At 38.1% G+C, this 13368-nt stretch overlaps 1 protein-coding gene across 2 annotated transcripts in view; it reads left to right on the forward strand.

Annotated features, from left to right (window-relative positions):
- Positions 1–13368, forward strand: part of VAMP4 (vesicle associated membrane protein 4) — a 42756-nt gene that overhangs the window by 3488 nt on the left and 25900 nt on the right. For both annotated transcript variants that reach the window (XM_032160986.2, XM_032160987.2), the window contains exons 2-3: positions 193–307; positions 10038–10084. In XM_032160986.2, the coding sequence (XP_032016877.1) occupies positions 242–307; positions 10038–10084 (113 nt within the window). In that variant the 5' untranslated portion in view covers positions 193–241. The remainder of the gene's footprint in view (positions 1–192; positions 308–10037; positions 10085–13368) is intronic.

The raw sequence follows: 13368 nt of genomic DNA on the forward strand, positions 1-13368 counted from the left end.
TAACTATTTCGTAGGTGTTGAGGTCTAGCATGGAGGCCCCAGTCACTGGAGTGGCTCACAAGTGAGAGGGCGGGAATTGAAATCAGAAAAATGAGGGAGTCCCCGTCATACAGGGTTTTGTGTATACTGTTTTAAATACATTAGCTTATACCCCAGAGTCTCAAATCTGGTGAAATTTATTTTCTCTTTAAGGCGGTGACTATCCTGTTGAGAAGCAGAAAATACTTCGCAAGTAAAAAATATGCCTCCCAAGTTTAAGCGCCACCTCAATGATGATGATGTCACGGGTTCTGTGAAAAGTGAAAGGGTAAGTTCGGAATCTTAAGCTTTAAAAACAAAAGATTCAAAATATGTTTTCATTCCCTTTGTAAATAATAGAAAAAAATCATCCGGGCATGGTTGCTCATGCCTGCAATTGCAGCACTTGGGATGCTGAAGCAGAATAGCTTGAGCCCAGAAGTTCAAGACCATCTTGGACAACCTAAGGAGACCCTGTCTCTACAAATAATTTTTAAAAAATTAGTGGGGCATGGTAGCACATGCCTGTGGTTCCAGCTATTCAAGAGGCTAAGGCAGGAGGATCACCTGAGCCTGGGAGATGAAGGCTGTGGTGAACTGTGATCTGCACTCCAACCTGAGCAACAGAGCAAGATTCTGTCTCAAAAATTAATTAATTAATAATAATAACAGAAAAATCAAAAGCTTATGACTATATTCTAATCCTAATTGTTCGTAGCAAATGTATTTAAAAACATGTTACTTAGATTGGTGACAACTGAATTCTACTTCCATTATTGATCAAATCATTATTCTCATAGCTTCTTTCTAGTTTTTGAAAGGGAGTTTTATACAAATACACAATATCTTATTAAGAACTTTGAATGTATTTGGAATTTTTCAGATTTTAGAAAGTTAAGAACATATTATGTAACAGCATTTTTGGGGCCTGGACCAGTGCCTCCAAAAATATGAATATTTCTCAGTGAAGTCTGTATTTAGTTATATCTAACTAACTATGTAAATAAAGTGTGTAAATAAACTAGCTAACATCAGTTCAGGTCAAATTTTCCTCCAAAACTTTTTGATTTTCAGAAGCTTTTAGATTTTGGAATTGCAAATAAAGGTCTCCAGACCTGTAATTATCTTATGTTCCAGAGTATCTTTTATATAATGCTTGAATTTCTAGTTTATTCCAGAACATTCTATGCAAATATATATAAATCTAGAAATTATGCCGCGTTTAAAAGACAACATTTTATATGAACGCTGTAGGCAGATTACTTTTAGAATAAGTACTCAACACATTTATTGGGAGAAATAATTCACATTCTTATTTTTTTAATGCACCATTCTGAAGCCCTCCTTCCTTTCCTCCTTGTCTTGATTCATTTCATTCAACAAATATGTATTGACCACCTACTACGTGCTAGGCACTGGGCTAAAAATTGGAAGACATAGTCTGTGCCCTTGCAAAGCTTTTAGTCTGCTTTGTTTTACATGCTCTTTTTGGACAACCTCAGAACTTCATATTATCCACTCTATCCACTATCTTATGACTTTTAGTCATAAGTTCCTTTTAGTACAACAAAGGAAACATTTTCCTCCCCTTATTCTAACCCTTTGTACAGCTTTTGGGGTTTTGTGTGTTTCTGATGGTTTGTTTTTATTTTTTGAGACCAGGGTCTCACTCTGTCATTGAGGCTGAAGTGCAGTGGTGCAATCACAGCTCACTGCAGCCTCCACCTTTTGGGCTCAAGCTATCCTCCACCCCAGCCTCCTGAGTAGCAAGGACTACAGGTGCATGATACCATGCCTGGCTAGTTTTTGTTTTTCTCATAGAGATGGGGTTTTGCCGTGTTGCCCAGGCTGGTCTCAAAATCCTGAGCTCAAGTAATCCACCTGCCTTGGCCTCCCAAAGTGCTGAGATTACAGACATTTGACACTGCGCTTGGCCTGTTTTGTTTTGTTTTGTTTTGTTAATGGGGAAATAGAATCCACCAATAGACTAACTGCTAGCAAGCTTTTACTAATAAACTTTAAGGAGTCACCAATGATTTCCATGTTGCCAAATCCAATTATTCCTTCTTTGCCATAATTTCAACTGCTTACCAGCATTTGGTGCAGTTTCAACAATTTTGGTCACCTATCTTTTCCTCCATGCCATGGTGAAACTCAGTGTCAGCTTGAGCTATTTCCCCATGCAGGGAATTGAGAAATGCTTGAGGAAATATACCAAGTCTGGGTGAACCGGAAAGGCTCTGGGCGAGAGAAGGCAGAGGATGATCAGGGATTGAGAAATCACTCAGGGATAATCCAGGGTCTCTTTCTTTAATGTAATATCTTTCAAGATAAACCTCCAAGAAAAAGTGATTCAGAAAATTTGAAATACCTGTGCTGGAATTCCATACTCTGAAGATTTACTATCAAAAGCATGTCTTGGCTGGGCATGGTGGCTCACACCTGTAATCCCAACACTTTGGGAGGCCAAGGCAGGCAGATCGCTTGAGGTCAGGAGTTCAAGACCAGTCTGGCCAACATAGTGAAACCCCATCTCTAGCAAAAATACAAAAATTAGCCGGGTGCAGTGGTGCACACCTGTAATCCCAGCTACCCGGGAGGCTGAGGCAGGAGAATCGCTTGAATCTGGGAGGCAGAGGTTGCAGTGAGCCGAGATTCTGCCGTTGCACTCCAGCTTGGGCGACAGAGTGAAATTCCACCGCAAAAAGAAAAAAAAAGCATGTCTTTACAAAGCAGAAGGTTTGGAGAAATACTAAACCCGTTCAGAGAATAAATGTCAATTTGTTTAAGTAAATGATACCAATTGTGAACCTGTAAAGGAACCCAGTGTAAAACAACACAGACTTGATGTGCATCCAGTACAAGCTGACTGAAAGCTCCTGATGAATATTCAGTGATCAGCGTGCACAAAGCATGTTGAAATATTTTTTAAATCATTGGTTAGAAGAATCTGAGCCTCTTTCTTATTGCCCCGAGGAAATTTTTAGTCACTTACCCAGAGATGCTTGCAAAGCATTAATATCCTGGAAGATGATCAATAAATGCTGACAGTTGATTGACTGATATCTGAGATATGTCAGGTAAATACCTCAGTCCTGGACAGAGAGCCCCTAAGTCACATCTGCCTTTGTGTAAAATGAAGACTGAAGTATGGAAATGTATGTAGTAAAATCACCTCTCGGAACTTTTTTGTAATTCATACAATCTATGTCAATTTTGAAAAATGTATGTAAAGCAGTGAAGATTGTAGCCAAATTCAATGTATAGTATGCAAGAGTATATTATTTAATAATTTTTAATTGGTGCAAATCTCATTAATTTTATAGTTTTATTTTTACATGATTTTGAACTTAAACTGTTTATATTTCCTAAGTTCCCCTGTGTTTTTTTCTCACAATCACTGCTGAACGTAAATTTGTTGTTCACTTAATGGAATCACTGTTAAAGACATAGTCACTTGAATACGATTGCTTTTTAAAAATCAAGTCCACGCGTGATATACCAGTATCACAGTCTCATGGCATGTTGGTCATAATCCTGAGAAAATATGGACAAAATTATTATTTGTAGATATTAAATACCAGTTTAATAATATGTGTGGAAATCATATTAAATAGTACGTAAAGCCCACCCTAATAACAAGGCCAGGAAAAATTACTTCAAGAAAAACAATAGTAAACCGTAAATTAAAAAATAATATAAATAAGCTTTATGAATACATTTTTAAATTTAAAATGTACTGTCTCAATAAATTCCACTGCTGAGACTGTAATTGTATCACTTTCTCCTTACATTCTTCGTTGATTACTAGTATATTAGACACCAGAACTGAATAAAATTGACTGTTTAAAGAGAACTCCTTTTTGATGTTTATTATATTATGAAGTTTGATAACTGATTGGTTCGCATAATATATAAATTACTTTTAAAACCTTTTTAAAGTTTTGTTCCTCTTTCTTATTATACTTCTTTGGTAATAGCTTTATTGAGATAAAAGTCACATACCATACAATTCACCCACTTAAAGTGTACAATTCAGTGAGTTTTATTATATTCACAGAGTTGTGCAACAATCCCCACAATCAATTTTAGGATATTTTCATTAGCCCAAAAAGAAATGCTGTGCCCTTTTGCAGTCATCTCCCATTTTCTTTATCCCCTCAGCCTCTAAGCAACTGCACTCCTATAGATTTGTCTATTCTGGACGTTTTCTATAAATGGAATCATATAACATGTAGCCTTTTGTGACTGGCTTCTTTGACTTAGCATAATGTTTTTAAGAGTCATCAATGTTGTAGTGCATATCAGCGCTTCATTCTTTTTTTTTGAGATGGAGTCTCCCTCTGTTGCCCAGGCTGGAGTCCAATGGTGCGATCTCGGCTCACTGCAACCTCCACCTCCTGGGTTCAAGTGATTTTCCTGCCTCAGCCTCCCAAGTAGCTGGGATTACAGGCATGCACCACCACACCCAGCTAATTTTTGTATTTTTAGTAGAGATGGGGTTCCAACATGTTGGCCAGGCTAGTCTTGAACTCCTGACCTCAGGTGATTCGCCCACCTCGGCCTCCCAAAGTGCTGGGAGGCCTTCATTCCTTTTTATTTCTAAATCATATTCCCTTATATTGATATAACACATTTGGTTTGCCCATTTATCAGTTCATAGATATTTGGGTTTTTTCCTACTTTTGGCTATTTTGAATACTGCTGCTATGAACATTAGCATACAAGTTTTTGTTTGAGCATGTGTTTATTTCTCTTGGGTATATACCTAAAGGTAGAATTGCTGAGTATTGTAGTAACTCTCTGTTCAGCCTTCTGAAGAACTGCCCAGCTGTTTTCCAAAGTGGTTGTACAATTTTTACATTCTCACCAGCAATGTATGACGGTTCCAATTTCTCCACATCCTCACCAACACTTATTATTATCTGCCTAGTGGGTATGAAATATTATCTCATTGTGTCCTATTATTCTTTTTTGACACTGTATCCCTAGCACTTGTGTTTATTCAATGAATGTATGAAAAGGCATTGGTTTTCATGTGTGTTTCTCAGTGTACAATTATAGTAAACATATCTTTAGTATCATTATCCTCTAAACCAAATAAATTATTATTATTACTATTATCATTATTATTTTGAGACAGGGTCTGGCTCTGTCACCCAGGCTGGAATGCAGTGGCACGATCATGGTTCACTGCAGCCTCCTCCTGGGCTCAAGCAATCCCCCCAAGTAGCCTCCAGAGTAGCTGGTACTACAGGCATACACCACCATGCCTAATTTTTTTTTTTTTTTTTGTAGAGATGGGGTTTCACCATATTGCCCAGGCTGGTTTCGAACTCCGTGGCTCAAGTGATACTCCCTCCTCATCTTCCCAAAGTGCTGGGATTACAGGCGTGAGCCACCATGCCCGGCCATAAACCAAATACATTATATTATAAATGTAATGCTTGTCTGTTACTTGTTAGCTAGAATATTACTCAAGAAATACTTATTTAAAAAATGACCTAATGCATTTCCTTGAGTATTAATTGGTTTTGAACATTTCATGTGGTCATTGGCCATTTCTTCTATTAGGAATTATCTATTTCTATTCTTTGTTTTTCTGTAATGTCTCTTTTTCTTACTAGTTTGTCAAAGCTTTTTATATAATACAGACATCAGGTCTTTTGTCTTAAAGTATATTGCAGATGTTTTTTCCCAGTCTGTTGCTTGTTTTTTAACCTTGTTTTTGATGTCTTATGTTCAAGTTTTAAATTTTTATATAATCAAATATGTTAATCTTTTTCTTTCAGATTTCTGGAGTTGTGTATTGTTTAGGGATAACTTACCCATCTTAAGAGTTAACTATTTATTTTATATATTTTCTATCTTTGTGATTTCATAAGAAAATATATCTAAGGTCCCATTTTCCTTTAAGTACTGCTGTGGCCATACTCTGCAGATTTTGACCTGTGATCTTCCCAGTGTCTTTCATTTCAAAATAGTCTAATCACCTTTATTTACATTTTAACATAAGAGTTCATGAGAGAGTGTTTTTTGTTTTTTGTGAGGTTTTTTGCTACAGGGTCTCCTTTTGTCACCCAGGTTGGAGTGCAGTGGCATAATCATAGCTCACTCTAACCTCAAATTCCTGGGCTTAAAAGATCCTCCCATCTCAGCCTACTGAATAGCTAGGACTACAGGCATGAGCCACCATGCCTGGCTAATTTTTTTTTTTTTTTTTTTTTCATAGAGACACAGTCTTGCTATGTTGCCCATGCTGGTCTTGAACTCCTGGGCTCAAGCGATCCCCCCACTTTGGCCTCCCAAAGTACTGGGATTACAGGTGTGAGCCACTGCACCCAGCTGAGAAGAGTATTTTAAAACTTCCTTTTTCTATCGCATTATGGTCAGAGAATATGACTCGTGTAATTTCTATTTTTTGGAATTTATTAAATGTCCTTAATGGGTTACCCATAAAGGAAAATAAAATAAAATTTGCTGTTTAGTTTCAAAGTTCTAGATTTTTTGTGTGTGTTTGGCTTCTCCATCTCTGAAGAGTATGTTAAATCCTCCCTGTGATTTTGATGTAACTGTTTCTCATAATTTGCGCAGCTTTTGTTTTAGATACTTTAAGCTATATTATTAGGTATTTAAACATTTGTTGCTATTAAGTCTTCTTGATGGATTGTATATTTTATTATTGTAAAATCATCTTATTTGATTGTTTAGTACTTTGTCCTAAAATTCCTCTTTAAATTGCTAACTGTAACATTCTTTTTGTTAGAATTTGCTGATGTATCTTTTCTACCCCTGCTTTTCCCCATCCTTTATTTGGTATTTGTTTTAGGTGAATTTCTTGCAAACAGATATTGGCTAGAATTTTTTTGAACCCTAATCACATATAGTTTTTGTTATTAAATAGGGACGTTCAAACCAGTCACATTTATTGTGAATAACTAATACACTTGGACTTTTTCTGTGCCGGCCATCTAGTCCTGCAGCAATGAATGCTCTTCACCCTGATCTTTGGCTGGCTCTTTTGTTATTTGGATCTCAGCTTAAATTTCACCTCTTCAGAGTGATTTTTTATGACAGCCTAATCTCATGTAGTCACCCCATCACTTTCTGTCCCATCACTGTTTTAATTCTCTGCATAGCATTTGTCGCAATCCTGTTTTGTTTTGTTTTTTATTATACTTTAAGTTTTAGGGTACATGTGCACAACGTGCAGGTTAGTTACATACGTTTACATGTGCCATGTTGGTGTGGTGCACCTATTAACTCGTCATTTAACATTAGGTATATCTCCTAATGCTATCCCTCCCCCTTCCCCTCACTCCACAATGGGCCCCGGTGTGTGATGTTCCCCTTCCTGTGTCCATGTGTTCTCATTGTTCAATTGCAATCCTGTTTTTCTATGAGAGCTCAGACTTTGTTTTGCTCAAAACCGGTGCTTAGTACTTAGACCAGTGCACATAGAAGCACGTAAAAGATACCCAAAAATACTTGTTAAATGAATATTGGATACATCTTTCTTTTTTTTTTTTTTGCATTTTTAGTAGAGACAGAGTTTCACCATGGTAGCCAAGATGGTCTCAATCTCCTGACCTCGTGATCCACTCGGCCTCCCAAAGTGCTGGGATTACAGGTGTGAGCCACCACGCCTGGCCAAATACATCCTTCTTTCATTTTTTTACTCCTTAGTATATGTCATATATTATACATAGATATAGTGATAATCATTGTATTTCTTATATTTTCCTTTTCCGTTATGCCTTTTCTTATGGTAGATTCCCTTATGCCTTCCCTTATGCTAGATTGATTATTTTTACTCATCTCCCTCCTTGCCCCCAGAACCACCATAGCTAAACCACAGTTTAGATACTTTATTCCCTTTCCCCCTCCTTCCCTCTCTCTTTTGTTACTAACTTTATATTTTAATGGTAGTGTTAATCTGTGTTCTCTGTCAACATACCAAAAACTAAGCCCCTTCCATTGTTTTACGTTTTAATTCTAGTCCTGTTCCCCTTTCCTCCATTCCACTCCTCATCGAGATGAGCATATTGGCAATGCTTTCACTTCTTCACTTCACTCTCCCACTCCCAGCTTCTGGGCTTTGTTGGAAAAGTTTTAGATTCTTTTTAAGCTTTTCTATATAATATGTATTTTTTTCAAAAGCTTTAACTTATCGTTTACAGTCACATTATCATCAACTATTTGGATTTGACCACACATTGTATTAGATTCATTGATTGTATCATCCATCTCAGTCTTAAGGTCTTTGTTTTGATTTCATTTTCTTTTTGGCTGGTGTAATTCCTTGAGGAATTTCCTCAGAAAAAGTACATGGGTAGTGTATTAGTTTCCCATTGCTACTGCTACAAATTACCACACACTTAAAACACAAATTTATTGTCTTATGGTTCTGGTGACCAGAAGTCTAAAATGAGCTTATAGGGCCAAAATCAAGGTGCCAGTAGGGCTGTGTTCTTTCTGGAGGCTTTAGGGAAGAAACCGTTTTCTTGCTTTTCCTAGCTTCTAGGGGCTGTTTCCCTTTTTAGGCTCATGCCCCTTCCTGTGTCTTCAAAACCATTAGTGTAATGTCTGTCTGTCTGTCTGTCTGTCTGTCTCACTCTCTCTGTCTCTCCCCCCTCTGCATTGGGCCCATATGAATAATTCATAATGATCTTTTCTTCTCAAGATCCGTAATCACATCTGCAAAGTCCCTTTTACCATGCAAGGTAACACATTCACAGGTTTTGGTGACTATATCAGCCAGGCATGGTAGCATGCGCCTGTAGTCCCAGCTACTTGGGAGGCTAAGGCAGGAGAATCACTTGAACCCGGGAGGTGGAGGTTGCAGTGAGCCGAGATTGCGCCACTGCATTCCAGCCTGTGTGACAGAGCAAGACTCCATCTCAAACCAAACAAAATAAAACAAAAAAACAGGTTTTTATGATTAGGAAATGAACATCTTTGGGGAGCTATTATTCTGCCTATAGCAAGTGGAACAGTTTGAGCATCCCTAATCTGAAAATCCAAAATGCTCCCAAATCTGAAACTTTTTAAGTACCAGCGTGATGCCACAATGGAAAATTCCACACCTAACCTAATGTGATGGGTTGCAGTCAAAACGCAGTCAAAACATTGTTTCATGCACAAAGGTATTAAAAAATATTGTGTGAAATTACCCTTAGGCCATGTATATAAGCTATATTTGAAACTCAAGGTCTTATGAAGCATAATGAATTTTGTGTTGAGACTTCGGTCCCATCCCCAAGATGTTTCCTTATATATATGCAAATATTCTAAGATCCAAAATTTGAAATACTTCTGGTCCCAAGCATTTAGGATAAGGGATTCTTAACTTGTATACTATTTGAGTTCCTGTGTGTCTGAAAAGGTCTGGGTTTTGCTCTTCTTTAGTCACCTTTTGGACTTTATACCCACCCCTTTTGGGGAGAAGGTGAGACTGTCCTCATTTTAAGGAAAATTGTTGTATGTTATAAAAGTCTAAGGTTGCTTTTGTTGGAAGTTCAAATTTGTTTAGGGGGCTGTTTGTGGGTAGAGTAGCTAAAAAGTAGAACATGCCCATTTTTAAGCCCTTGTTCTCAGCTCCAAACTCCCTCTATAGTCTTCTCTGATGCTGCAGTTGGAATCCACAAACTGTATTTCTTCTTTCCACCTGGCTCCCTAAGTTCTGCCAATAGACAGACACTGGCAGTCAGAAGGAAGCAGAGGGGACTTGCCCCCTCCTGACTACCTGCAGTTCCTCACTCCCATACCAGCTTCAGTGACTTTTCTACGTTTTTTAGTCAGTTATAGGATTCTATAATATGAGCATTTTCTTTGCAATGTCTATAAATGTTGTCCCACATCTTTTAGCTTCCAGTGAAGGATATGTAATTACTTTTCCCTCTTTATGGACACTTGGAGTTAAGAAATTTCACTAGTATAGGACTTATTTCATTACTCCTCTGTGACATTTTATAAGCCCTCTGAATCTGAAAACTCAAGTCTTTTTCTTTTTTTGACAGAGAAATCTTTTGGAAGATGATTCAGATGAAGAAGAGGACTTTTTTCTGTAAGTTTTTTTTACAGCTTTATTAGGGTGTAATTGACATACAATACATGCATGTATCTAAAATATACTGTGTACATTTTGACAGACATGCAGTAGTCTCCCTTATACATGAGAGATGCAGAGATGCATTCCAAGATCCCCCAGTGGATATGTGAAAACACAGAGAGTAGCAAACCGTATATATATATATATATATATGATTTTTTCCTATACATACATACCTATCATAAAGTTTAATTTATAAATTAGGCACTGTAAGAGATTAATAGCAATAGCTAATAATAGAACACTTATAACAATATACTATGAAAAACTTTTGTGAATATGGTCTCTCCCTGTCTCTCTCGAAATATCATACTATACTCACCCTTCTTCTTGTGATGATGTACAATAATAAAATGCCTACATGATGAGATGAAGTGAGGTGAAGGATATAGACATTGTGACATAACGTTAGGTACTATTGACCTCTGATGATATGTCAGAAGGAGAATCATCTATTTCAGGTGACCTTGGATCATAAAGCCAAGAAGATGTTGATAACTAAAGGAATGGGTAGTATATACAATGTGGATATGCAGGACAAAGGGGTGATTCACATTTCAGGTGGGACAAAGCGGGGCAATGTGAGGTTTCATCATGCTACTCAGAATGGTGCACAATTTAACTTATCAATTGTTTATTTCTGGAATTTTCCATTTAATATTTTTAGACCGCAGTTGACCATGGGTAACTGAAACTGTGGAAAGCAAAACCATGGATGAGAGAGAGCTTACTATACTGTATAACTGTGACATCATCACCAAAATCAAGTAATGAACCATCTGTCACCCTGCAAGTTTCCTCATAACCCTTGATAATCCATTGCTCTCCCAGTCCCTAGGCAACCAGTGCTCTGCTTTCTGTCACTGTAGTTTGTATTTCTAAAATTTTTTATAAATGAAATCATGCAGTATGCCCCCTTTTTAAAACCTGGCTTTATTCAGCATGGATTTTGAGATTCATCCATGTATTGATAGTTGGGTTTTTTAATTTTCTGAGTAGTATTCCATTGTATGATGCTGCACTTCGTTTATGCATTCACTTGTGTGTGGATTTTTGGGTTGTTTCTACTTTTTGGCTTTTACATATAAGCTGTTATAAACATTTGTGTGCAGGTTTTTGTGTGGATATATGCTATTATTTCTCTTGGAAATAAAAATACCTAGGAGTGGAATGGCTGATGTAAGTTTACAATTGTTTTCCAAACTGGTTGCACCATTTTGTATTGTCACCAGCATTGTATGAGAATTCCAGTTGCTCCATATCCTCATCAACACTACATATGGTCAGTCTTTTTTAGCCTCTTTCGTTCTAGCCATTCTAGTGGATGTGTAGTGGTATCTTGTTGTGGTTTTAATTTGCATTTCCTTAATGACATATGATGTTGAACATCTATTAGTGTGCTTATTTTTCATCCTCATACCTTCTTTGGTGCAGTATGTGTTCAAATCTTGCCCATTTTAAAATTTTTCTCACTGATTTGTGTTTTTTTTTGCTTTTTTTTTTTTTCGAGACAAGGTATTACTCTTGCGCAGGTTGGTAGAGTGTCCTGGTGCAGTCTTGGCTCACCACAGCTTCAAACTCCTGGGCTCAAATGATCTTCTCACCTCAGCCTCCCAAGTAGCTGGGACTACGGATGTGTGCCATCACACCCAACTAATTATTATATTTATTTATATTTTGCAGAGATGAGGTCTCACTTTGTTTCCCAGGCTGGTCTCAAACTCCTGGCCTCAACTGATCCTCCCACCTCAGCCTCCCAAAGTGCTGGGATTACAGGGATGAGCCACTGCCTGGCCAAGAGTTTTTATATATTCAAGATACAAGTTTTCTGTCAGATATGTGTTCTGTAAATAATTACTACAAATCTGTAACTTAACCCTTTCATTTTGTAATAGTATCTTTTGAAGATTAAAATTTTGATTTTGATGGCATCAGTTTATTGAATTTTTTTCCTATTGTTTTTGCTATTTTTTTCATATATAAGAAATCTTGGCCGGGCGTGGTGGCTCACGCTTGTAATCCCAGCACTTTGGGAGGCCGAGGCGGGCAGATCACGAGGTCAGGAGATCGAGACCACGGTGAAACCCCGTCTCTATTAAGAATACAAAAAGTTAGCCGGGCGTGGTGGCGGGCGCCTGTAGTCCCAGCTACTCGGAGAGGCTGAGGCAGGAGAATGGCGTGAACCCGGGAGGCGGAGCTTGCAGTGAGCCGAGATTGCGCCACTGCACCCCAACCTGGGCGACAGAGCGAGACTCCGTCTCAAAAAAAAAAGAAATCTTTCCCAAATTCAAGGTCACTAAGATTTTTACCTGTACTTTCTTCTAAGAGTTTTATAGTTTTGACTTTTACATTTAGGCCTACAATCCCTTTTAAGTTAATTTTTGTATATATTTGAGGTAAGGATGAAACTGGGGGAATATGGCCATCCAACTGTTTCATTGTAATTTGATAAAAAGATCATCCTTTCCCCACTGAATTACCTTGGTATCTCATAAAAAATTAGTTGACCTGATCAATCCTTTCTAGTTACGATTAGAAAGAGCTCTCAGACAGGTCTAGGTTTATATTTGGCAAGTCAGGAAGGACAACATTGTTGTGAGAGTTTTCTCTGGGGATTGATGTAGAGGGATATATGCCTGAGAGGAAACATTTACCTCTTACCTTGTTAAAATATTGTGACTTGGCTGGGCGCAGTGGCTCATGCCTGTAATCCCACCTCTTTGGGAGGCCGAGGCGGGCGGATCACAAGGTCAGGAGTTCTAGACCAGCCTGGCCAACATAGTGAAACCCCGTCTCTACTAAAAATACAAAAATTAGCCAGGCATGGTGGCACGTGCCTATAGTCCCAGCTAATTGGGAGACTGAGGCAGGAGAATTGCTTAAACCCAGGAGTTGGAGGTTGCAGTGAGCCGAGATTGCACCACTGCGTTCCAGCTTGGGCAACAGAGTGATACTTCATCTCAAAAAAAAAAAAAAAAAAATTGTGACTTTCTTTTGTTGAGGCTGGGTTTTTTTTCCAAGTGAAAACATTTTATAAAAATTAATGGAAACCTGGCCAGGCACAGTGGCTCATGCCTGTAATCCCAGCACTTTGAGAGACCGAGGCAGGTGGATCACCTGAGGTCAGGAGTTCAAGACCAGCCTGGCCAACACAGTGAAACGTCTCTGCTAAAAATATAGAAATTAGCCAGGCACAGTGGCTCATGCGTGTAATCCCAGCACTTTGAGAGACCGAGGCA

The sequence above is a fragment of the Hylobates moloch genome, unplaced genomic scaffold, assembly GCF_009828535.3.
Source record: "Hylobates moloch isolate HMO894 unplaced genomic scaffold, HMol_V3 SCAFFOLD_8, whole genome shotgun sequence".
Lineage (NCBI taxonomy): Eukaryota > Metazoa > Chordata > Mammalia > Primates > Hylobatidae > Hylobates > Hylobates moloch.